General features: G+C 43.1%; 1 protein-coding gene across 5 annotated transcripts in view; it reads right to left on the reverse strand.

Annotated features, from left to right (window-relative positions):
- Positions 1-23,790, reverse strand: part of SULF1 (sulfatase 1) — a 132,472-nt gene that overhangs the window by 23,670 nt on the left and 85,012 nt on the right. For all 5 annotated transcript variants that reach the window (XM_060775444.2, XM_060775441.2, XM_060775443.2 and 2 more), the window contains 5 exons: positions 17,993-18,143; positions 15,486-15,661; positions 14,790-14,918; positions 14,485-14,541; positions 2,805-2,934 (listed from right to left, as the gene is read on the reverse strand). In XM_060775444.2, coding sequence (XP_060631427.2) covers positions 2,805-2,934; positions 14,485-14,541; positions 14,790-14,918; positions 15,486-15,661; positions 17,993-18,143 — 643 coding nt within the window. The remainder of the gene's footprint in view (positions 1-2,804; positions 2,935-14,484; positions 14,542-14,789; positions 14,919-15,485; positions 15,662-17,992; positions 18,144-23,790) is intronic.

Below are 23,790 nucleotides of genomic sequence, written 5' to 3' on the forward strand. Positions count from 1 at the left end.
AACCAGAGGAGAGATGCTGGAAAGATTTGCAAGGAAGCCCCGAGAGGTAGATTATGACACCCTCCACTTATTGGTTTTTGTAAGAGTGTTAATATAGCTTTACATTCAACATCATTAAAGCGCAATAAATGCCCCACTTAAGTATTTAAAGTGAACAGTGTTTACTTAATATGCTGTGACAGCTTGAGACAGCCATGAAAGCCTTTCATGTAATGAGGAAATTAATTACACCTCCTACAAAAGATGCCTCAATGGTAGGGAGGTTAGGGAAATGCTGGCAGCTGACAATTTAAGCTTTAAAATGTTGGAAAGGTGAATTGCCAAGGCATTAAAAGAGCAACCCAAAATGAGGAATTAATTTACTGGATTTCAGCAAGGTTTATATTTGCTTAGCTTTCTCTTCTGTACACTCAAAAAACACAAAAATGTAGCACAGCATCCCAAGGAAGTTTCTAATTATCAAAGGACATCAAGAAAACTTTTTATTACAATTCCCATAACTCCATAGTCAGCATGCTACAAAATGTTAGTCTTATAAGCTCAAATCTTCTAGCTTCAGAGTTGGCCTCTGAGATATCGATGTCTGACATGAGACCTAATATTGTACCTATTTTACACACAGTGTGTGCTAACAGGTTACATGGAGCACTGTGTGTTGGAAGAGACTCTACAAACTTTTATACTTTGCTTGAGTGATGTAGATGTCAGAAAGAAATCTAGCAGTACAGTACTAAAGGTAAAACAATATATGAAGGCCTTGAAGCTTTTTGTAAGCCTTGTATACTTGAAAATGTCTCCAAAATACAGATATACAGCCCAAAATCTCAAAATTGGACATTAACTGCCAGAATCTCCCACCCAGAATTGGCTAAGTTGCAATTCAGAAATGCAATTATCTTCAAGCTTTGGTATACCACCCTCTATTCTTTGACATCTCAAACCTTTTTATAAGCCCAGAACATAATTGAACCAACAGCATGGTCTTCTCTGGTTACCCTTGACTACTCTACACCAATTCCTATCTCATTTTAGGCCATCAACTCATAGAGTGGACTGCAAAATTATTGTTAGAGTATGACTAGATCTAGACCCAACAGAAGGAATTGACACAATTTACCCCCATCTATTCCGCATACAGAAACAATCTGGACTACAAGTTGAGTTTTTCTTTATAATTGATAGTGGATCAGTAGTCTACATCATGCATGAAGAAAAAAACATATTAATTTCGACAAAACGGGACAGATTCTGAGCTCTAACAGAGGCATGTGATTGGGGACTTAGGACGAATGTTTGGATAGTTGCCACTGGTGCCCGAAACACTTGTTCATTTCAGGCAGCTGCCTCACCCTGTCTAGGGTAGAGCCAACTAGAGTTATAACAGAAATAAATATAAACATGGTATGTACAGTGTCAGGTGAGCACACTGGCTACAAGTAGCTGGGCTCCTACTAACATTCCTCTTTTGGAACAACTATCCTGATGAGGTTCAGGATAGTTTACCCTTAATTGACCCTTTGGAGGTTGGACTGGACTTCAAGAGCTGTGGCAATGTGCTTACATTTCAAGTGGGCACTTTATGAGGTTCATGCATAAACAATTTCAGAAGACGTGCACAGAATATTTACTAACTACACAGAACACCTTTGTACTCAGTAGTGAGTTAGTGAGAATCTGCACCAACTATGTATGTTCCTAGCATCCCATGTAGCCTTCTTCTGATACACAAGTAAACAAGCTGACAAAATGGTAGATAAAGAGATCCCCAACCAAACTGAATTTTGAAAAATTGAGGTGTAATGGTCTTTTACTAGGACAAATTGTGAACTGGTACAACTGTTTTTCTTGCTCAGCATGGCATGGTCACAGATACACTGGCAGCAATAGGCTTAACATGTCCGTGAAGTGATCAATCCCCTTTGGATTCTAGCCTGGACTTTAAAGGAAGTGCTGAACCCATTTTGAGGATTGCATTCAGCACCTTAAACAGCCTAGAAAGAAGAAAACTTGTGCATGTCTCCATGCGCACATATTTCCAGGACATGGTGTCTGCTTATAACACACCTTTATACAGTTTCTGCAATTATAAAACTGTTGTTCCAAAGGCCAATAAGGTAAAGATGTAAGCTCTCATATAAAATCTCTTTAGTGGGCTTTGAGGCTGCTTATTCTTGGACTCTCATTTAGTTTTTCTATCTGTATTGTTCTCTCTATTCTATATTTATCCAGAAAAGAGTTCTTCACCAATACATACATGACCCTTTTATTTTAAGAGCAAGCACAAAAAGACAAATAAGCAGCATTCTATATTTCCTCTGCAGTATTGTAAAACTCATGAATATTTGAGTAACTTATAAAAATGCCATTAATATAAAGTTGCTTTGGGAAATAACAAAACTAGCAATCAACACTTTCTCCATTGTTATTACTATTTCTAAAAGTTAATACATAATATGTTTTCATTTATTTATGTTTTTCATGCTCTGGGTTTTTGACCAGAGGTTGGAAAAGTTATTTTTTCAGAATACAGTTTCCAGGGGGCTGTGCTGCTCAAGAGATTCTGAGAATTTTTGTTCAATTGTTTCGCTTTCTCCCTCTCCTCTCTTTCTTTGATGTGCAAATCTTAAAAGAATGGCATTGTCAGAAAATGCAATCTCTCTGTGAACACTTGTACTGGTATTTTTGCCAGGAATAACCCACTAGCTTTGTGAAACATGAACCTGAGTTAAACTGAAACTAGTGATGACTATTCTGGAATTGGAATTGGTTCATCAATACACTGTGAAGCACTGCTGCTTACTTACCTGGCCAGGCTGCTCACAAGCTGTCTGGTACCTTGCTTGCTGACACAGCTCCTTTACTCTTTCGTATTTTGGTAAGTGATTTGACTGCTGGGAACTTTTGCTCGGCTCTTCCTTCTTACGCAGAAATTTGCTTCAAAAGGGGAAAAAAGTAGTCAGTACTTTGAGCATGTATAAACAGGATATAGGGATAAAAGCAGAACAACTCTTCACTGAGCAGAAGCAAAGAAATAAGGAAGACCATCCCATCCTCTCATAAACTTAAGTGCTATCTTTTATTTATTAGAGAATTGCCATATATACTTATCTATAAGCTGAGGACAGATTTGGGGGTCAAAATTACGGATTTTGATATGATCCGTGGATAGATTGAGAATCACCCTGTGGAGAGGGGGAAATGCCAGAACTGCCCCAAGGGGTGAACCAGCCCTAGCTGCTGCCTTTTCCTCACCCATGCATCCAATAAGGCCTTTCCTAACTCTATTCAAAGAAAGGAATGGTTTCTTTTTTTATAATGTTTAAAGTAGTATTTACTATTATCAAAAAGGAAACAGTCCCTTATCTAAATAGAGTGATGAAAAGCAAGAACTTGGTCCATCCTGGGACAACCTAAATGAAGTGCCAATCCCCTCTACTCTCTCCACTGCTACAACATTTCTTGGCTTTTTGAATGCTTGGGTCAGAAAATGGCAGTGAAACTGTATAGCTGGGAGTATTGTTCAAGTGCAGTGTTCAGAGGAGTGGTTGCAACACTTATCTCCCCTTTCATTGTCATTTTGTGTGCATATTACACATCCCTAAAGGGTGCCTGCCATAGATGTAGGCAAAATGTCAGGAGAGAATGCTTCTAGAACATGGCCATACAGCCCGAAAAACCTACAACAACCCGGCAGTGAAACCCCTTTCGTGCTTTCCCTCAAGGAGCTTCTTTTAGGACAAAATACTTATCTTTCACTGTTTTTTTAAAACAAGAAGCACAGTATTTTCATTGAATCATGGATAAGTTTTGCTAGCCAAGTTTTTACTAAAGTTTCTAGATTTATGCATGTGTATATTTTTTTAATGCATGTGTATATACAGTAAGAATGGCATACATCTTGAGCTTGGCATTCTTGGGTAAGATATTGGGGGGGGGGGGGAATCTATAAAAGTCTTTTTAGGTTTACCAGTTACAGCCAAAAGCATCTCCTTTTAGCTATTAAGGAGTAGGAGGACTGAAAAGAAACCATACATAAACCCCTTTCCATAGCTTGGAAACATTTGGACAACAGATCACACAATTCCCCAGCCAGTATGACCCTTGACCATAGCAACTGGGGAATTCTTGAGGCTTACTTGAACAAGGTGAAACCAAGATGCACCCTTTAGGGATGTGTAATATACACACAAAATGACAGTGAAAGGGGAGTGAAGTGTTGCAACCACACCTCTGAACACTGCACTTGAACAATACTCCCAGCTGTACAGTTGTCCACATTATGACGAGAGGAGCCTACACAAGTAGACTTCTTAAGATCTCCCAATCCCAAGTTATGTGAAAGGACATAGAGCCAGCCAGCAGGTTCCTGTCTTGAACTCCAAAATGTGTTTGCACAAGAGGAAAATGTATGGCAGGAGAGGCTCTGTTTCAAGAATTTGAATGAATGAACATAGGCCAGCGATGGCAACTACTGTCGCCATACATGGTAGGGCTGAGGCAACATTTGTATGGGCTCACTTTAAGGGAAGTACCCATAACTATACTTTCCAGATTAACAGGTAGATCACATACCACCTTTTCTTCATATTGTGTGTTCCTTCCAAAGTGAAAATTAGAAAATGAGTCAAAACTCTACCTACAAATCTTTGAAATAATGTTGCGTAGAAAAATGTATATACTGGGTAAAGATTAATTTGGAAATAAATATCAATTTTAATATAGGTTTCTTAGGCTACGACTTCCAAACTCCCCTGGGAAGTATGGTCAGAGGATGTGTGGGGTAGGCATCCTAAGAGTTGTGTTCTAAAATGTAGCTTTTCCAACTCTACCCATGCATATGATGACATTTAGAGAGGACCAACCACACACTCAACGTAAGAGCTCAATTCCCAGATGAGAGGGCTATTTATGACAGATCTTTGGTGAGAAGGTTTGCTGGATACACTCAAAGGAACAGCTGTCTTGTATTATCACTTCAGATATTTCAAGGTTGAGCTGTGCCATGAAAAGCAGATGCTGGCTCTCAACTGGGTCAGAGGGTATTACAGGGCTAAGGAACCAGAAGCTTCCTGACATTTAACATCAAATAGCAAAGAAAAGAGTTTAAGGGGGTGCAGTTACAAAATGACTATCTCAAGAGTAAGTGCAATTTAAATCAGTAGGATTGGTACAGAGTAGACATGCAGTAACTACTAAAGCTCAAAACCAGAAAAAATCATAGGACCTAGGCAATGTCTGCAGAAAAAACTACTGGAAGCAACGGAAAAGAGCTTGCAACCAACCCTTTACATTAATATAATTCTTTTTGGTTTCACCTTACTCACTTTATACCCAACTAACACCAGATGTTAAAAATATGATTCAATTAATTAAGTCAAATTCATTAATGTGGGTACCTCTCCTTTTCTCATATTCAATAAAATATCAGAAAATATATCCTATAGTTGGGTGGGAAGAGGAATGGGAGAAAAGGAGATCAGTATTAAAATTTTTGATTTATGGAATATTATGTGAGTTAATGATGAGTTATCGAGTTATATGTAAAATAACTTTTTAATTTCTTTTAAATTCTTCCTTATAATTTTAAAAAGACAAATAATGGTAGGTTACATACCTGTGACCATCTTTCTTCGAGTGGTGTTCTGCGAATTCACACTTGTGGAGAGACTGCGCCTGCGCGGGCTCCAACGGAAACTTCTACATTTTAAAACTTTTCAAGTTTTGGCGGTAACCCCGCCCAGCCCCGGCAGGGGATAAAAGGGCGCCCCGCGCATACCGATCCAATTCCTACGCCGCTACGGTAGCGAGAAATTGGAGGTTTGCTTAGAGGGGAGGCTGGGTGGGTTAGTGTGAATTCGCAGAGCACCACTCGAAGAAAGATGGTCACAGGTATGTAACCTACCATTTTTCTTCGTGGTCTCTGCGAATGCACACTTGTGGAGACTAGCAAGCTCAGGTCCCGGAGGCGGGAAGAATGCAAACCGACTATTCAAGTCAAGGGCCAAACAATTTTATTAAGTGCAAACATTTACTAAACAAGAGATTGCAATCACTTCCGAAGAAGGGCACAGTGCATAAAACTTATGGGAGTACGTGATCCTCCCGGTCACATGAGGGTGACCAACCAACAGTGAAGGACACTCAATAAATGAGGGCATTCTTTAAACAATTAAAGTGAACTCATGACCCTTGAAATAAACGACATGGTGATTGTTGAAGACACTCATTGCAATGAGGGCACATTAAGTAGTTACACAAAAACAGTTTTGTTAACAAGTGCAAAACACATTTGCAGGGTAAAAGACGTTGATATCGACACAAACACTACCCGTGATGAGCCCCATTAGGCTATAGTGCAAGGTTGCCTGTGCCTCAGGCAGTAAAGGCATCAAGTGTAGAGGTGCAATTACAGTCACTAGCACCGGTAAACAGTTGAATTCAAGTAAAAACATGGTAATAACATTCACAACAATATACGGTACCGAAGAAACTCTCGGTACCGATCAAGTACAAGAAGACTTCGTAAAGTTTTAGGGCGGACACGATCCCAAAACTGCCCTCCCAAAGGCCATGTCAGGTGTACACCTGGTATTCAGTCTATAATGCGAGACAAATGTCTGAGGATTCTTCCAAATGGCCGCCTTGCAAATAGCGACCAGGGGAATCCCTTTAAGGAAGGCTGTCGATGTTGCCATCGCCCTGGTTGACCGAGCCCGGACAACCGAGGGGGGTTGCTGTCGAGCAAGCTGGTAACAAAGCTCGATTGCCGAGGTGATCCAATGGGAAAGGCGTTTCGCCGAGATCGGTAGGCCCACCTTCTCCTGGGCATATGTCACGAACAGTCTCTGAGTCCTTCGAGACTGAACAGTTCTGTCCCTATAACAGAGTAAAGCTCTCCGCACATCGAGCATATGAAGTCTTTTTTCCCTCGGGGTAGAGGGAGACTGACACAACGAGGGGAGGACAATGTCTTCATTCACATGGAAAGGGGACACAACTTTAGGGAGGAATGTCACGTCCGTGCGGAGGACTGCTCTGTCCTCGTGGACAACAAAATACGGTTCGTCCACACGCAGTGCCGCAAGTTTCGAAGGCCTACGGGCCGAGGTGATAGCGACAAGAAAAGCCACCTTCCACGACAGAAGACGAAGGTCAATCGATGCTATCGGTTCAAAAGGCTCTTGTGCGAGTCGAGTCAGCACAAGGTCGAGGTCCCAACCCGGGGTCGGGGAGCGGACTGGGGGGTGCAGGTTGTTGAAACCCCGCAGAAAAGACCTCACGGAGCTATCCTTAAACAAGGAGGCTTCTCCTGTCCGTTGAAGCTGCCAAGAGATGGCTGCCAGGTGAGACTTGAGTGACGACAGCGACAAGCCCCGTTCGGTAAGGTGCAGCAAGAACGAGAGAACTGACGGTACCGACGGTTGATGGTCGTCTAGGCCCTTCTCGGAGAGGAAGGCCTGGAAGCGGTTAAGGCACGCCGAGTAGCACTTTTTGGTCGCTGGCTTGTGAGCTGCCTCCAGAATCGGGAGAACTCCTGGACACAGGGACCTTAGAACTGGATCCTCCAGGCCGAAAGATGCAGAGAAGCGAGGTCGGGGTGGAGAAGCTGGCCGTCTTCCCGGGAGAGTAGATCCTGCCGAAGTGGAAGGCGTCTCATCCATCCCTCGGACAATTGGAGAAGGACCGAGAACCACGGTTGTCGTGGCCACTCCGGCGCGATCAAGATGCAGTTCGTTTGCGCCGACTGGATCCTCTCGATCACCCTCGGGATGAGCGGGAAGGGAGGGAAGAGGTAGAGCAGATGCCGCGACCAGTCTAGAAGGAATGCGTCCCTGAGACACCCCGGCACCGTGTTCGGAGCAAGCCGGGCACCGAACTGAGGGAGCTGAGCGTTTTGCGGTGACGCGAAAAGGTCTGCGGCTGGGAAGCCCCAATCCTTGAAGATCTTGGCCACTTCGTCGGGGTTCAACCTCCATTCGTGAGAGGTTGCCCTGTTTCTGCTGAGTGCATCGGCCTCGACGTTGACCTCTCCCGGGAGGTGCAAAGCTGTTATCGACACCGACCTGGCCACACACCAGTCCCAAAGTTCCAGTGACAGCTTGAGAAGTTTTCTCGAGCCCGTCCCTCCCTGCTTGTTCACGTAGAACATAGCCACCATGTTGTCCGTGAGGATCTGGACCGACTTCCCCGTGACCAGGAGGGCAAACGCCCTCAGGGCTTTGAAGATTGCCAGCAGTTCTAAGTAATTTATATGGCACTGCCTTTCTTGTGGAGACCAGAGGTCGTGGACTGAGAGGTCTCCTGTATGGCATCCCCATGCGAACATCGAGGCGTCCGTCGTGATCGTGAGAGCTGGGGGTTCTGGGTGGAACGGAACGCCCTTGCAGACATGCTGGCGGTTCATCCACCAGTTCAGGGAGTCCTTTACCGACTTCGGTATCAGCAATCGTTTCGCAGCACTGTCCCGCATGGGATTGAAGTGGTCCAAGAACCATCTCTGGAGGGGACGGAAGCGGAGCCTCGCCAATGGTGTCACCATCACTGTGGAGGCCATGTGCCCGAGGAGGACCTGTATCTGCTTCGCCGGGACCACTCGGGATCGACGTACTTTGAGCGCTTCGGCTCGAAGAGCCCTGAACCTCTCCTCTGGAAGGAAGACTGTCTGGGAGAGAGAATCGAACATGGCGCCGATGAACTTTATGCAAGTGGTGGGCTCGATATGGGATTTCTCTTCGCTCAGCTGGAGGCCCAGGTCCTCGAGGAGGGAAAGTGTCTTTGCCACCTGAAGTCGCAGAAGGTCCGGAGAGCGTGCTGCCAACAACCAGTCGTCTAGGTAAGGGAAAATGCAGATTTTTTCCCTCCTGAGGGCTGCTGCGACCACCGACATGCATTTGGTAAAAGTTCTCGGTGCCATCACGAGACCGAACGGGAGGACGTTGAAGGCATACGTCTGTCCCGCTACCCTGAAGGCCAGGAAGCGTCTGTGATGTTTTCTGACTGAGAGATGGAAGTAAGTGTCCCGGAGATCGACGGACACGAAGAAGTCTCCGTATCTGAGGAGAGGGAGAATGGACGATACCGTCACCATCCGAAACTTTTGAGGTTCGATGAAGGAGTTTAAGTCTCTGAGATCGAGGATGGGGCGGAGGGAGCCATCCGGCTTTGGGACAGTAAAGTATCTGGAGAAGAAGGCTCGATGGTTTTGAGAGTCCGGGAGAGGGGAAATTGCCCCTTTCAGAAGCAAGGTCTCGACTTCTGTTAGAATTGCCGAGGATGGTTCGGTATCGACAATCTGCCCTGTTGGTGGGAGTTCTTTGAACTCCAATGCATAGCCTTCGTCGACAATCTTTAAAACCCATGCATCTGAGGTGATATTTTCCCATGCAGGGAGAAAGTTCGTCAGGCGATCCCCGAACGGTGTTGAGCCGGATGGAAGGATGAGGGCGGGTACCAATGGGAGGGACATGGGAACAACATCTGTAACGAAGGAACAAACGGTATCGTCCATTAGGGCGTCAAATGCGGCGCCTAGCCTGATTGCCTCCAGAGGCCTGGCGGGACTGCGAACGTTGCTGCTGGTGCTGCCTCCTTTGCTGTTGAGGTTGCTGAGGATGGGTTTGTTGGGAGGTATGCAGGGGACGGGCTGGCTGGCGGTACTGTATGGTGCGGTACGGAACTGTGTGCCGGCGTTTGTACTGGAACCATCTGGTCCTCTGCGCCTGGTTTTGATTTTCGAAACCGCACTTAGAAGCCAAGGTCTTGAAGTCGTGGTTTGACTTCAGCTTGTCATCCGTTCCGGCGTTAAAGAGCCCCAGGGCGTCGAACGGAAGATCACCTGTCTCGACGAAGTAGAGAGGCCAGAAGATCTGAGCCAGGCATGCCTCCTGATTGCCACGGCGTGAGCAATCATCTTGCCCGCAGTGTCTCCCGTGTGTTTGGCCATCTGCATCTGATGATGCGCCAGAGAGTTTGCCTCTTGAGCCAGGGTGGCGAGGGCAGTGCGATCCTCGTCAGACATTCTCTGGAAAAATGGGGCTGCCTTTTCCCAGAGAATTTGTTGGTATGCGCCCATACAAGCACCATAATTGGCCATGCGGGCCAGCAGGAGGGCACCAGAGTAAAGCTTCCTGCCCACTGCATCAAACCTCTTCCCCTCACGGTCGGACGGCGCCGACGATTGTCTTCCGAACCGCTGAGCCGCCTTCATGACCACCGAGTTAGGGTCGGGATGGTGTTTCAGCCACTCCAAGCCCTCATCGTCCATTCTGTACCATGATTCAATTTTCTTAGAGGTTGGAGGGATGGAGGAAGGGGTCTTCCAGGAGCCCTGGATCACTTCAAGGAGGTAGGGAAGGAAGGGTAGAAGAGGAGCGGGTGGGGATTCCGCTTGCACCCTTTTAAACACATGGTCTTGCACTGCCTTGGAAGTCTGCTTCACCTCCAGGCCTAGGGCATCAGCCATACGAGCCATTTGATCTGCAAAGGCTCGGACATTGTCAGTGGGAGATGGAGGATCAGCCTCATAGGCGTCGTGAGTGGGTAATCTCTCGATCCCGAGAGACAACACAGACCCCGAGTGTACCGATCCCGGCAACTCGCCATCTTCCTCTTCATCATCGGCAGCCACGGATTGGGGAGGAGGGGATGAGGAGACATCGCGACTCGGGCACTGCAGTAGAGCCACTGGGGGGGCGTTTGAGGCCGAAGCCTGAATGGCATGGGCCAGTCTCATAGTCTGCCTGCCCCTTTCCGGAGTCTCCAACACTGGAGAAGTCTCCTGTCTTGCCGTCACAGTTGTCAAGGTCATGACCAACGGGAAAAGCTCCTGTCTGGCTGTCACATGTCGAGTTGGTGCCTCGATCACCGTGTCCACCGAGATCACCGGGGACTCAGGTTGTTCCGACGGCTGTTCTGGCAAAGGCTGTGGCTCCTGGGCAGGTTGTGGTGCCGGTTGGGGTTCAGCAGTCTGCGACGGCGATGACCTCGCCGACGAGGTGGCCGAGGAGGCGGTGGTCTGCTTTCGGGAAGAAGAAGAAGACGAGGATGGAGGCGGCATCGTCTTCTTCATCTTTGCCGGCGGCTGAGCTATCACAGACTTGCCCGGGGTGGGCGGGACGGAGGATGAGGTGGAAGCACGCCGAGACTCTTCTTGAGACCGGCGAAAGGCAATGCGAACCACCGTGGAAGATGGCGGAGTCGCCGACGTCGACCTCGTGGACCTGATCGATCTCACCGACGCCACAGAGCTGGTCGAAGAGTGCCGGATGCGTACGGTCTCGGTCGTGACTGTGCATGGAGTCTTTTGCTTCGTAGGCTTTGTAGCCTTGGAAGCTGTCGACACCGAGGCTTTAGAGGTTGTCGACATAGCTGCTCTCGGCCTCTTCTGTGCGGCCTTTTTCGCCCTTGTCTGGCGAGGCTTGGCCTCCGCCGAGGGATCGACAGATTTTGATGTCGATGCTGCCTTCGACGTCGAAGCTGATGCTGAAGGCCTGGATACCGCAGCTGACGTCGACGCCGATGTCGATGTTGAAGGTACCGGAGCCAACGTCTGCTGGTACAGAAGGTATCGAAGCCGATGGACCCGGTTCTTACGGGCCTGTGCCGTCAACGATTGACAATGACGACACGAAGAAGTAATGTGTGCCTCTCCGAGACACAAAAGGCAAAGAGCGTGCTTGTCCGAATCAGGGATCTTCCTCGGACAATTCGCGCATCTTTTGAAGCGAGTTGTTGACATAATACTGTCGAACAACTCGAGGAATCTCTGTAGAGAAAACTATCCAACTATCCAACTAGAAGTACCGAAGCGAGCCGTGCGGCGGAAAAAAAGGAATTGGATCGGTATGCGCGGGGCGCCCTTTTATCCCCTGCCGGGGCTGGGCGGGGTTACTGTAGAAGTTTCCGTTGGAGCCCGCGCAGGCGCAGTCTCTCCACAAGTGTGCTTTCGCAGAGACCACGAAGAAAAAACAAAAATTGTTCTGTAATTAACCAGGCTAATTTATGTGATTTCTTTTGAGAAGAGAGCAAAGTTTAGTTTCAGAAAGAAGAAAAAGTAGGATGAGGAAGAAGTAAAAACGTAGGTCTTGGAGAGGGGTGGAAGGGAAAGTAATTTGTCTGCTTAGCAAGAAACTACAGTCCTCAAGTGACCAGGGCTATATGGAAACAAAGCTTTTGGACTTCCGAGGAGTGAGAAAAATTATGACTTTTCAGTTATTTCTCTTCTTATATATATTGTATTCAGAAATAATTACAGCCAGGCCCATAGCCAGGATTTTGATTCAGGGGGGGGGGGGCTGTTTGATAGGGGGGCGAGTTTGATGGGGGGGGCTGAGTCTGAGTGAAAGAGGAAACCTTTCACTAGCAAATCTTTTGTATTGTTACCCCAATACCCCCATGCACATGAGATATATTGAGCATGGTGATCAGATCATGATATGAATAAACATAACAATTTAAATAAGGTACCAGTAAGGCCTTTTCGCAGACCACCATGAGAATTTCGGGGGGGGGGGGGATGAAGCCCTCAAAGCCCCCCCCCCCCCAGCTACATGCCTGATTACAGCAGATCCTCCATAAAAGTGGTGATAAAACAAATACAAAAATAGAATTTTTAAACTGGAGAGAACATCTCTATAAGGAATTGTTAGGTCTTCCAAGGTAACTCTGTGGTCAACATTTGTCAGATGTTGACCACAGAATTGTGCTGGGGAACTACAGATTCTTAAAAAGGACAGACTAATCAAATCCACAAACAATCAAAGAAAAATGTTAAACCCAAAAATGTAAAGAGCTGACTATAATATCACTTGTGTAGAATTACAATGCATCTCTTTGTAAGTTTGTTCACACAGTGCTATGTATTTGGATAATTTAGTGAAAATGCTTTCCTCCAACCCATTTCCACTCACTCATACTTTCCAAACTGCTTTTTATCCTCCTATATTGCACCTCCTTTTCCATCACCCCTTTCAATTATGATCTATTGACTAAGAGGGGCATATAAGGGAATATATTTCTTTGTTAGACACCCCCATAATTAAAACTGAAAATGGCACAGGTTGAGATCCCTGGCTCTTGCACACAAAAGAACATGTGCTCTATTACTGAGCTTTGCAGATCACATTTCTTTCTTTGGAGTTGGAAGGCAGCAAGAATGCAGTGATTTACTTATGCTATAAAAGGTTTGGCATATGCTCAGAGGCTCTCAAAACATTCAAACGAAAAACTCTATAGTTTTGATCCACTGATCAATCGTTGTAACTATCCACTTATTGCTGTATCTGTGGTGGATCAATGCTCTTTAAGTGAAATAAACCACTTCTTATTAATCCTTTTTTTAAAGTTATTTGAAGAGTGGGTGGAGGAGGAAGGAAAGAAGAGAGAGATGCAGATGAGTGACAAACTAAATTGAAGACTTTGTAAACGGAGTCCCCCATTCTTTGGAATAGCCGTTTCCACCCTGACAGTTCCTACTCATGGACTCCCATCGTTCCCAAGCAACAATCATGTTATGGGTTTTGTAAGGTCAAAAAGAGCCATTTTGAAGGAATCATTAACAAAATCCACAAGCATGTAGACAATTTCAACAGAAAACAGGAAAACATGAAAAGGAACAAAATCTGGCTACCAGTATTACAAAAACCCCTCTAAAATCAAGACAGTAAATAAAGAGCCACACTAAAAAAGGGGGAATTCTAGACAGGAAACAATCAGGTCCAGCTAACAACTCCCAACAAAGGAGTCGCCCAGACAGGAAGCAGCCAAGGCCTTGAAGCTGCAAGGCCATTCAATGCTAACCAAGGTGAACAATTGTAATATTCACACTTGCCTCAAACAGACAAGAGTTCTTTCTTCCACCCTGGGAATTTCACAGATATATAAACCTCCTTTGCTTAGTTTTCAACAGAGCTCACAACCTCAGAGAATGCCTGCCATATATATGGGTGAAGCGTCAGGAGATAATGCTTCTGGAACATGGCCACACAGCTCCAAAACAAGCAGCAACCCAAAATGTGCTCCCTTACGGTCAATCATGCATTCTTTTCTCGCTCTAAATCTAATGCTCTGATCCACACTAATGTTTTAATAAATGAATTAATTAACAGTAACTACCCAATTAAGCCGTCTCAATCATTAATATCTATGGTAGTGAATTAATTTTTGAATGTCAATTTCTAATGTTCAGCATTGCCAATTAATCTTTAAACCTAATACACCAGGCTCTGCATATTATTAATAGCAGCAAAGTGGCCAAGCTACAATAATAATAATAATAATAATAATAATAATAATAATAATAACAACAACAACAACAACAATAATAATAATAATAATGATGCATTATTTATAGCCCACCCTATAGAGCAAGAAAGAAGCTTGCTCTATTGTACTGTACCCAAAATGCATTGCTTTGCTGTTCCTTTAAATAAAATGTAGTCCCCCACTAGGCAATTTTCCCAGAACTCTCTCAGCTCCAATAATTACCCTCTTTCCACAAGGAAGGTATCTCGCCAAACTTTGGTTTTCTTGTTTGTTCGAAACCTGAAATCAAAATAATAATATTTACAGTTGGGATTGGTGACCATGTTTGTCTAGGCAATGAGAGGGAAACAGTTTCATTTCCCTTCAAATCAGCTATTTGTTCACATGTTCCCACAGTTTTATAAACTTGCTCTTTAAAATAGTTTTTGAGCTGGCAACTCCAACTTGGGCTGCCAACTCCATTGTTTTACCACATCCATTTTCAGTTGATTGATTTGCTATCGAAAGCCCTGCTCACATTCACTAACCTGTTTCCTGGTTTTTCAAGGTCTAGGAGTTTGAGAACAGATTTGCCATCCATATCTGGAGGTGTGTCAAGTCCTGCAATATCCAGAACTGTTGGAGCAAGGTCAATATTCAGCACTATTTGAGATACTCTACAAATTAACAGAAAAGGTCAGAGCTGTATTAGGCACATTAGAAGCAACCTTTTACATCCTTGTGGAATTTGAAATGGCAATTAATCCTGGTGTGGTACTTTGATATACTGTTATATATTTTTTCAAGAGATAAGTCTACAAATACTTCTGACTGGACTGTGCAATTATGGGTCGACATGCTAACACCATCAATATGAATCTATGTTAGGCAGAGAAGTGCAGCAGATATCCCTTTCTAACCAGGCACAGTACAAAATCTATTTTTATCTATTGTGGTAAGCCACCATGGGATATCCTTACATGACCCCCATTAACGCCATTGTTGCAAGCCACCCAAAATATGCAACCATGTACAGGCTATAATAAATGTGAATATTCTGTTATACATTTAAAGAGCTTTTAAAAACTGTATTTACAAAGGAGGTGGCTTGTTTTTAGCCAATTCTTTGCAATACTCTACATAGACAGACAAAACAAAACAGCAGCCACTAAGGATGACAATCAAATGTGCTTACAAATATTTTACATTAGGTACAACAGCTGTGGTGCAGACATAGAACGTACACTGATCCCGGCTCTATACTTGGACCACGAATAAAGAATGGAACACGAATATCAAAGTCATATGGCATTGACTTCCCCTTGACCAGTCCAAACTGCCCAATATGGTAACCGTGGTCGGCGGTATAAATAATGTAAGTATTCTCCAGTTCTCCAGTTTCCACTAGCATGTGATATAACTGAAATACAATAAACAAAAAACACTAATCAACAAGGCGGAAAGCGACATCAATTCCAGCAAATACACACATAGCAACATCCGTGAGCATTAACATTTCAACTGTCTCATAAGCTGTAAAAGGACTAAATTCAAGTCAAAACAAGAGTTCATTTGGGGGCAAAAAACCCCATCAGCATATCTGACTCAGCATGTTTACATACTGTAGTTTATGAGGGTTTTGTGGCTTAGATATGATAGTTTCCCAATAAAAACATCCAGTGCAGTGAATGACCATATTTGACAGCATGAGTCTGTGAATGTCTGTGAACTCTTGCCCTTTTTGTTTTGGTAGTTGTTACTCAAACAGTATTCTATAAAGATAATGGACAAACAGCTATAATTCATGAAAACATCTTCATTTTGTGTAATTATAGAGCCACAAAGATATAAAGAGATGTTGCACATAGAATCAGACTATTAGTCTATGTATGCAGTATTATTCTATTATTCAATTTCCAACATTTGCGGAATTGAATTTTGTGGATTTGATTATTAAAATGTTCTCTTTAGGAATCTCCAGATCCTATGGCTTGTTTTCACTGGAATTGACCTTAGAGTCATGCTTGACAATCTAGAGCAGCATTTCTCAACCTGGGGGTTGAGACCCCTGGGAGGGTCACAAGGGGGGTGTCAGAGGGTTCACCAAAGAGCATCAGAAAACACAGCATTTACTGTTGCTCATAGGGGTTCTGTGTGGGAAGTTTGGCCTAATTCTATCATTGGTGGGGTTCAGAATGCTCTTTGATTGTAGGTGAACTATAAATACGAGCAACTACAAATGTCAACATTTATTTTTTCCAAACACCACCAATGTTCACCTTTGGGCATATTGAGTATCTGTGCCAAATTTGGTCCAGATTCATCACTTTTTGAGTCCACAGTGCTCTCTGGATGTAGGTGAACGACAACTCCCAAACTCAAGGTCAATGCCCATCAAACCCTTCCAGTATTTTCTGTTGGTCATGGGATTTTTGTGTGCCAAGATTGGTTCAGTTCCATCATTGGTGGAGTTCAGAATCTTCTTTGATTGTAGATGAACTATAAATCTCAACAACTACAACTCCCAAATGACAAAATCCACCCCCCAACCCCCCCAGTATTCAAATTTGGGCATATTAGGTATTTATTCCAAATTTGATCCAGTGAATGAAAATACATCCTGCATATCAGTTATTTACATTATAATTCATAACAGTAGCAAAATTACAGTTATGAAGTAGCAACAAAAATAATTTTATGGTTGGGGGTCACAACAACATGAGTAACTGTATTAAGGTGTTGTGGGATTAGGAAGGTTGAGAAACACTGATCTAGAGATTCCTAGAGAGGTGTTCTCTTAGATAAATAAAAACCCAGATTTTTATTTGTAGTTTTTCCACTTTCAGGGGTAATGATAGAAAGATATCCTTGGGATTTTCAGTCTTATGTTTAACTCGGCTGGGAACTATGCACCTTAATTTTGTGTGTAGAATGGGCAAGAAAATGCACCAGCCATGCCTTAGTTTGTAGAACTCTGCCCATTCTTCCTTTTCCACAGACTGTTGAAAATGAAGAAGCAAGGTGTTTTATGAAAATGTGGAATACGCAACAAAAATGCAAAGGTAGATCTATTTCAGGATCTTTTCAATGAGTACAGAGTATAAATGACAGTTTCACTACACTATGCTTTTCATCAGCACCAATCTTCTATATCAGGGCTGATGAACTTTAAACTTTGCATATGTAATTGAATTTAAGTTCCCTTAAGTTCCAGCAAGACCAGGCCAATGGTAGTACATGTAGCTCTACAACAAGTGGAAGGCCAAATATTCCTGATTACTCTTCTACTCTTAGTAGTACACTAATACTCTACTACCTCAATACTACTATTATTTCCATTTATATCCCACCTTTTCCCTGGCAAAGAGGCCCAAATCAGCTGATAAATATCAAAACAAATACAGATTAAAATACAGGATCATGAATAAAAGTACACATACATTATTATTAAGATGCAATTAAACAATTGTATAGAAGTAAAACAATTTAAAATCCATTAAAAAACAATATATTAAATCTTGTGCTGACTACTAAATTGATGGCATCTACCTATGTGTTGACTCCCCATTCAACTATTGATTGAATGAGCCTACTCTATTTGGACTAACTAACGTGATGGAAGCAATTATATTAATGATGCAGCTCTTTCTCGCACAAATAACTTTTCCTCTTGCAGCATAGAATGTGGAACACACCTTCGTAGAGTGCACTAAACAGTACAGTACTGTTTACAGAGTTTTTTATTCCTCACCTTTTCCATGGAATCATCAACAGATAGAAGAGTTTGAAGCCTTTTGCGTTGAAGAACATTTGTAAATTCCATGTGGATAGGAAGCATAGGGCCTGTATATTGCATGATCCAATGTTTATCCATATTTGGTGCATAGTTGTAACTGGGAGTTCTGGGAGGGAATAAAAGAATAACACTGATGTGAACTTTTTATCATCCTTTACAATAAAAAATTAGATTTGCAGTTTATGCACAATATAATATACAGTTGACCTGAACTGAACTGTACACTTCGTAGAAAAGAGCCTTTGCAAAAAAAAATGTGGCAAAATTATGAAAAGTAAGTTCATAAATCAATAACTCAAACAGGCAAAATACATAATGTGCTCACTTTTCCACTAGTCATCCTGGTGGAATAATGTTAGCTCAAATATTTTAAAATGCCTCAAACTAGCACATTATCTGCTATATGCAAAAGGCTCTTCCAGGCTTGACCAAAGTTTGAAGGAGTTATTTGGAAAGTTGCCCCTTTTTGTTACTATAAGGTCCTCAGACATGACATCATTCAGTTTAAAAGGCCCAGGACTGTACACAGCTTGGAATGGCTGAGTGAGAAATAATGAAGGACCTCATCACATGAAGTTGCCCAACATGGGCAACAGTGGGGGGATTCACCAGGCAGCGGGGTGAATCTGTCAGGCAGTGGGGAAATCAGTCACCCCATACCCTGCATTACCCACTTCGCCTTCTTCCCCATCCCACAGAAGAAAGCATCGCTGCCTGGCTTCCCCGCACACTTGCCCTCTTGCTTGCAATGAGAACATGGGAAGACTCCTTTGTTCTCGTTGCTTAGTTGTACGACACTTTCACCACAGTTTGGGGATGGAGCCCTGCTGGAAGTAGCTCTACGTCATTTGATGGGATCTGTCAGGTTCCATTGCTGAACTGTGGTGAAAGTGTCATACAACGGGTCAAGTTGTCTATGTGATGAAGTCTGTAGTTACCAAAAAGTAGTTGCTATTTCAAAGTAACATAGTGCAACTGAGTAACAGCCCAAATTGGTGTAACAATTAAGAAAGCATAACAGAAACATTTTGAGAGGAATTTTTCACATTTTATGCCAGTCTCTTGTCAATCCTAAACTTTAATCCACTCTAAAAGAGGCAACACATAATCGACGCACAATAGAGAAAGCAATGTAATAAGTGACACTTGCATCAAGTAATGGCAACAGGTTCCTTTTCCAGCATAATGGAATGATCTACTTTTTAAAAATTACTTCCCAAGTTCTGGGGATGGTTACTGGGACAGCATATTAATGAAAACATACTTTTAAAAAATCTGATTTCCACTACATTTGTTTCACAAATGTAGTGTGGATTCTTCTGTTAAAATTACCTCTCTCCACCCCCCGCCTCTAATTGTTAATGATTTAAAAAACCCAAACTGTGTTTCCTCAGCCAATGGCCATTCTCAGAATACATCACAGACCTTCATCTGGCTTTCAGAAGGGATTCTATACACCTTGGAAAGTATGCAGAGATGCAAAAGTAATTGTTCTGGTAGAGCCCCACTGAATTTAACAGAACTGTGCCAACAAAAACTTAACTCAGGATTCTTGCCAGAATGTACATTAATTTTAATGATAATTCTACTGTGGTTTTTCTATAGCTTTTTCTCAAATCAGTTCTTACAACTGAATGTTTGGTGGAATGCTTTTGCTTAGTTAACAACAAGCACCTGTGTAACACATAACTAGATGTGTTTTTCACATGTTATACACACTAATAAAATACTGCAAAGAATTACATTACATCTAAATTGCCTTGCCTTGCTCAAATAATGCATAGTACTAAATGTATCTCATGTTTAATGCATTATAAATTCCAATCACAGAAATGTTATGCAAAGTATTTGGCAATTTATTTATTTTTTGCCCTTCAAAATGAAGTGCATCAACACCCAGGAGACTAATTTTAGTAACATTCAACTTTCAGCTTCTGGGACGCCTCGTGGGAATGGGTCTTGGAGGGACTGTTTTACAGTGGCTCCGCTCATTCCTCGAGGGCCGGTCTCAGAAGGTGTTACGGGGAGACTCCTGTTGAACCCCACAACCATTGTCTTGTGGGGTTCCTCAGGGTTCAATACTGTCTCCCATGTTGTTTAACATCTACATGAAGCCACTGGGTGAGATCATCCGGAGTTTTGGAGTGCGATGTCATCTGTACGCGGATGATGTCCAACTCTGTCACTCCTTTCCACCTGCTACTAAGGAGCCTGTCGAGGTCCTGAACCGGTGCTTGGCCGCTGTGACGGTCTGGATGAGGGCGAACAAATTGAAATTGAATCCAGACAAGACAGAGGTACTCCTGGTCAGTCATAAGGCCGAACAGGGTATAGGGTTACAGCCTGTGTTGGATGGGGTCGCACTCCCCCTGAAGACACAGGTTCGCAGTTTGGGTGTGATCCTGGACTCATCGTTGAGCCTGGAACCCCAGGTTTCAGCGGTGACCAGGGGAGCATTCGCACAGTTAAAACTCGTGCGCCAACTGCGCCCGTACCTTGGGAAGTCTGACTTGGCCACGGTAGTCCACGCTCTGGTTACATCCCGTTTAGACTACTGCAACGCTCTCTACGTGGGGTTGCCTTTGAAGACGGCCCGGAAGCTCCAATTAGTCCAACGCTCAGCAGCCATGATACTAACTGGAGCGGAGCGCAGGGAGCATACAACTCCTCTGCTGCACCAGCTCCACTGGCTGCCGATCTGCTACCGGGCTCAATTCAAAGTGCTGGCGTTGGCCTTTAAAGCCCTAAACGATTCTGGCCCAACTTACCTATCTGAACGTATCTCGGCCTATCAGCCCACCAGGACCCTAAGATCTTCTGGGGGGCCCCTGCTCTCTATCCCGCCTGCTTCACAGGTGCGGCTGGCGGGGACGAGAGACAGGGCCTTTTCTGTGGTGGCCCCGCGGCTATGGAACGCCCTCCCCATGGAGGTAAGATCAGCCCCCTCACTGATGGTATTTCAGAAAAGACTAAAAACCTGAATGTTCGAGCAGGCGTTCGGTTAACTCAGTGCAAAAAGTGTAATGATTGAAGGACTGGCAATTTGGACGACGAAACTGGATCGCGATTTTAGTCAAGAGATGAATTGGATTGTTTATTGATATATGTATTGTGGATTGTGTTTTTATGCTTTTAAACTGTATACTGTTGTTTGTTATAAGTTGTTGTAAACCGCGTTGAGTCGCCGGCTAGGCTGAGAAACGGCGGTATACAGGTATAGCAAATAAATAAATAAATAAATAAATAAATAAATATGGGAATGAATGACTCTCAAATCTCTTACCTTCAGTAAAATCTTGAAAGGATAAAACAAGTCACTTTTTGGAAAACAGTACAAAAGTAGTTTTGACATTGCAATGCCATTAGTCACATTGATACCTGATAGAAATGATAATATATGCTTTTTGATTGGAGAGAAATAATTTACTCTGACAACCCAGTGAGAGATAGATAGGTTAAAAGTGTCTGATCATAATTAAAACACAGGAAATGTCTACACATTTCTCACAATTTTCCCTGTCTAAATCTCAACTTCTTGTTTTGTGTGCGTGTTTGTATCACATCAGAGAGATAACATATTAAAAAGAACTCCCCATTCATTCTGATGGCAAATTATTATAAAACACTTATAAAATTAAAAGTTCCAAATTGCAGAGTGGTTGTAAGTCCCCATTTCACAGAAAAAGGAAAAAAGATAACGGGGGGAAAATCCACTTTCTGCACAGGTTCTTATGTTGCCCTTTTATGAACAGATTAAATCAGTGTCAAATTGTTGAGCTCCACTGTACCAGAAGCAGGAATATCCCTAACATTAAAGATCTAAAGCCAGTCCCTTTAGAAGGTCGATCCCAGGGAAGGACCATTGGTAAGATGTTAGCTGATAGAACTACCTAGTTCACATGTTGTGTTTCATGCCCATGAAGCTTTCCTAGTAATCTCAGGAATGGCTGAAGATTATTTATACTAACTAGCACTGAAGAAAATTTTAACTGTTAGTCTGATAGACTTCTTTATGTTGAATAAGGAATGCAGCCTATTTTCTTTTGTCACCAACACAAAAATGGTTTGCTGGCAGTTTAGAGCTACTTTTGAATTGTTGTTTTGTGCTGCACCTTGGGGTTGTTACTGAAAAATTAGACCCTGAAATTATCGGTTTTGAGACATGGCTCCATTGGGTCATATAGAGAGTCGATGTTGCCATTATCATAATCCTTTCCCAATACATAGGAGCACGGGGGGGGGGGCACAATGGGCCTGCACAAGGACCTATGGGTCTTTTCCCCTGTTCCAACCAGTTATTATCTGATTTATTCCTGGGAGCGCTTTCTTGTTCTTGTCACCAAACTGGACTTCTCTCAAGGGCTTCCATGAATAAGACCAGGATCCTAAGCACCCCTTTATCTCTCAGGATTGACACGTATTGTATTAAGCAGAGCTGGAATATTAAGACCCATTTCAGGTCATTATTGCTTGCCCACACATTCCTTTCTGATCTCACCTCTCTTAATAAACCTTCAAATAAACCAACGATGGCTTATTAAATTTCCCTTCAATCCCAGAGATCAATCTGCATCAATGACAGACAGCACACCCCAGCCAACTAGTCTGCAAATTCCAGCCTGCCACAATCTGGATCAGTCAACAGGGCAGAGGAAGTCCTTTGTTTCAAACTGCTATCACAGTGTTATAAATATTTCTGTATGTTTGGACTGAGGTATGTCAGTTTTTTGGAGTGCTGTCTCCTCTGACATCCTCTCAGGCTACTGAGAATAAAGCTTCTGATTTTGCTTTCAGCCCATCTGTGCCTCAACTGGTCCTTTGGAAGCTTGGGACTCTGGGCCCCAAACCCATGATATTAGGGGAGCTGAAATCACATAAGAGAGCAATCCTATACATGACACCTCCAGAAGCCCTATCCATCAACAGCCCTGTTCAGGACTGGCAAATTCAGGGTTGTGGCTTCCTTGACTGTGTCAATGTATTTGTGATGTGGTCTTCCTTCTTTCTCTACTGACTTCCACTTTTCTAATGAGTCATAATGCCAAATGATATGACCTCACTTTGATTATTTTTTGTTTCTTTTTGGCAGTCTGCTATCTATAAAACTCTCCCTCAGCGCCACATTTCAAATGAGCTGATTTTCTTTTCAGCTTTCTTCATTGTCCTGCTTTAATAACCAGATATAGAAACATAAAATGACCAGACAAAAATGATTTTGAATTTGATATTTCATGGTAAATATTTATAATTGAGGATCTCATCTCATTCCTTCATAGCTGCATGTCCAAGTCTAAATATTACTCCAAACTCTGTAGTTACCAAGAAAAATTCTATCCAGTTTTCCTCAAAATTAAGCCCCCTGAATGCTTTATTTTCAATTAGTGTATCACCCTCTGGAAGGAAATAATGTTTATTATCTCCATTAAATTGCGTTCACATAAAAACACATTTTTTCTATCAGAAGATGATAAAGGCTACGTTCTATATCTACATATGAATTTACAGATTCTGAGCTGGCGAACGTTGAGCATTAGATTGGTTTTATTGATTGTGATGTATAATTGATTGTTTTAATTGTTTTATAATTGCTGTTGATATATGTTTTTATCTTATTGTTTTTGTTGGCATCAAATTGTGCCATAAAAATGTTATCTTAATATAACAATAAAGGGAAGATTTTGACTTGTATCACAATGTTGTATGGTTTGAGAGTTGCACCCTATTTATAATCAACAGACTCTCTACTTAATATG

This window comes from Anolis sagrei, chromosome 4 (genome assembly GCF_037176765.1).
Source record: "Anolis sagrei isolate rAnoSag1 chromosome 4, rAnoSag1.mat, whole genome shotgun sequence".
Lineage (NCBI taxonomy): Eukaryota > Metazoa > Chordata > Lepidosauria > Squamata > Dactyloidae > Anolis > Anolis sagrei.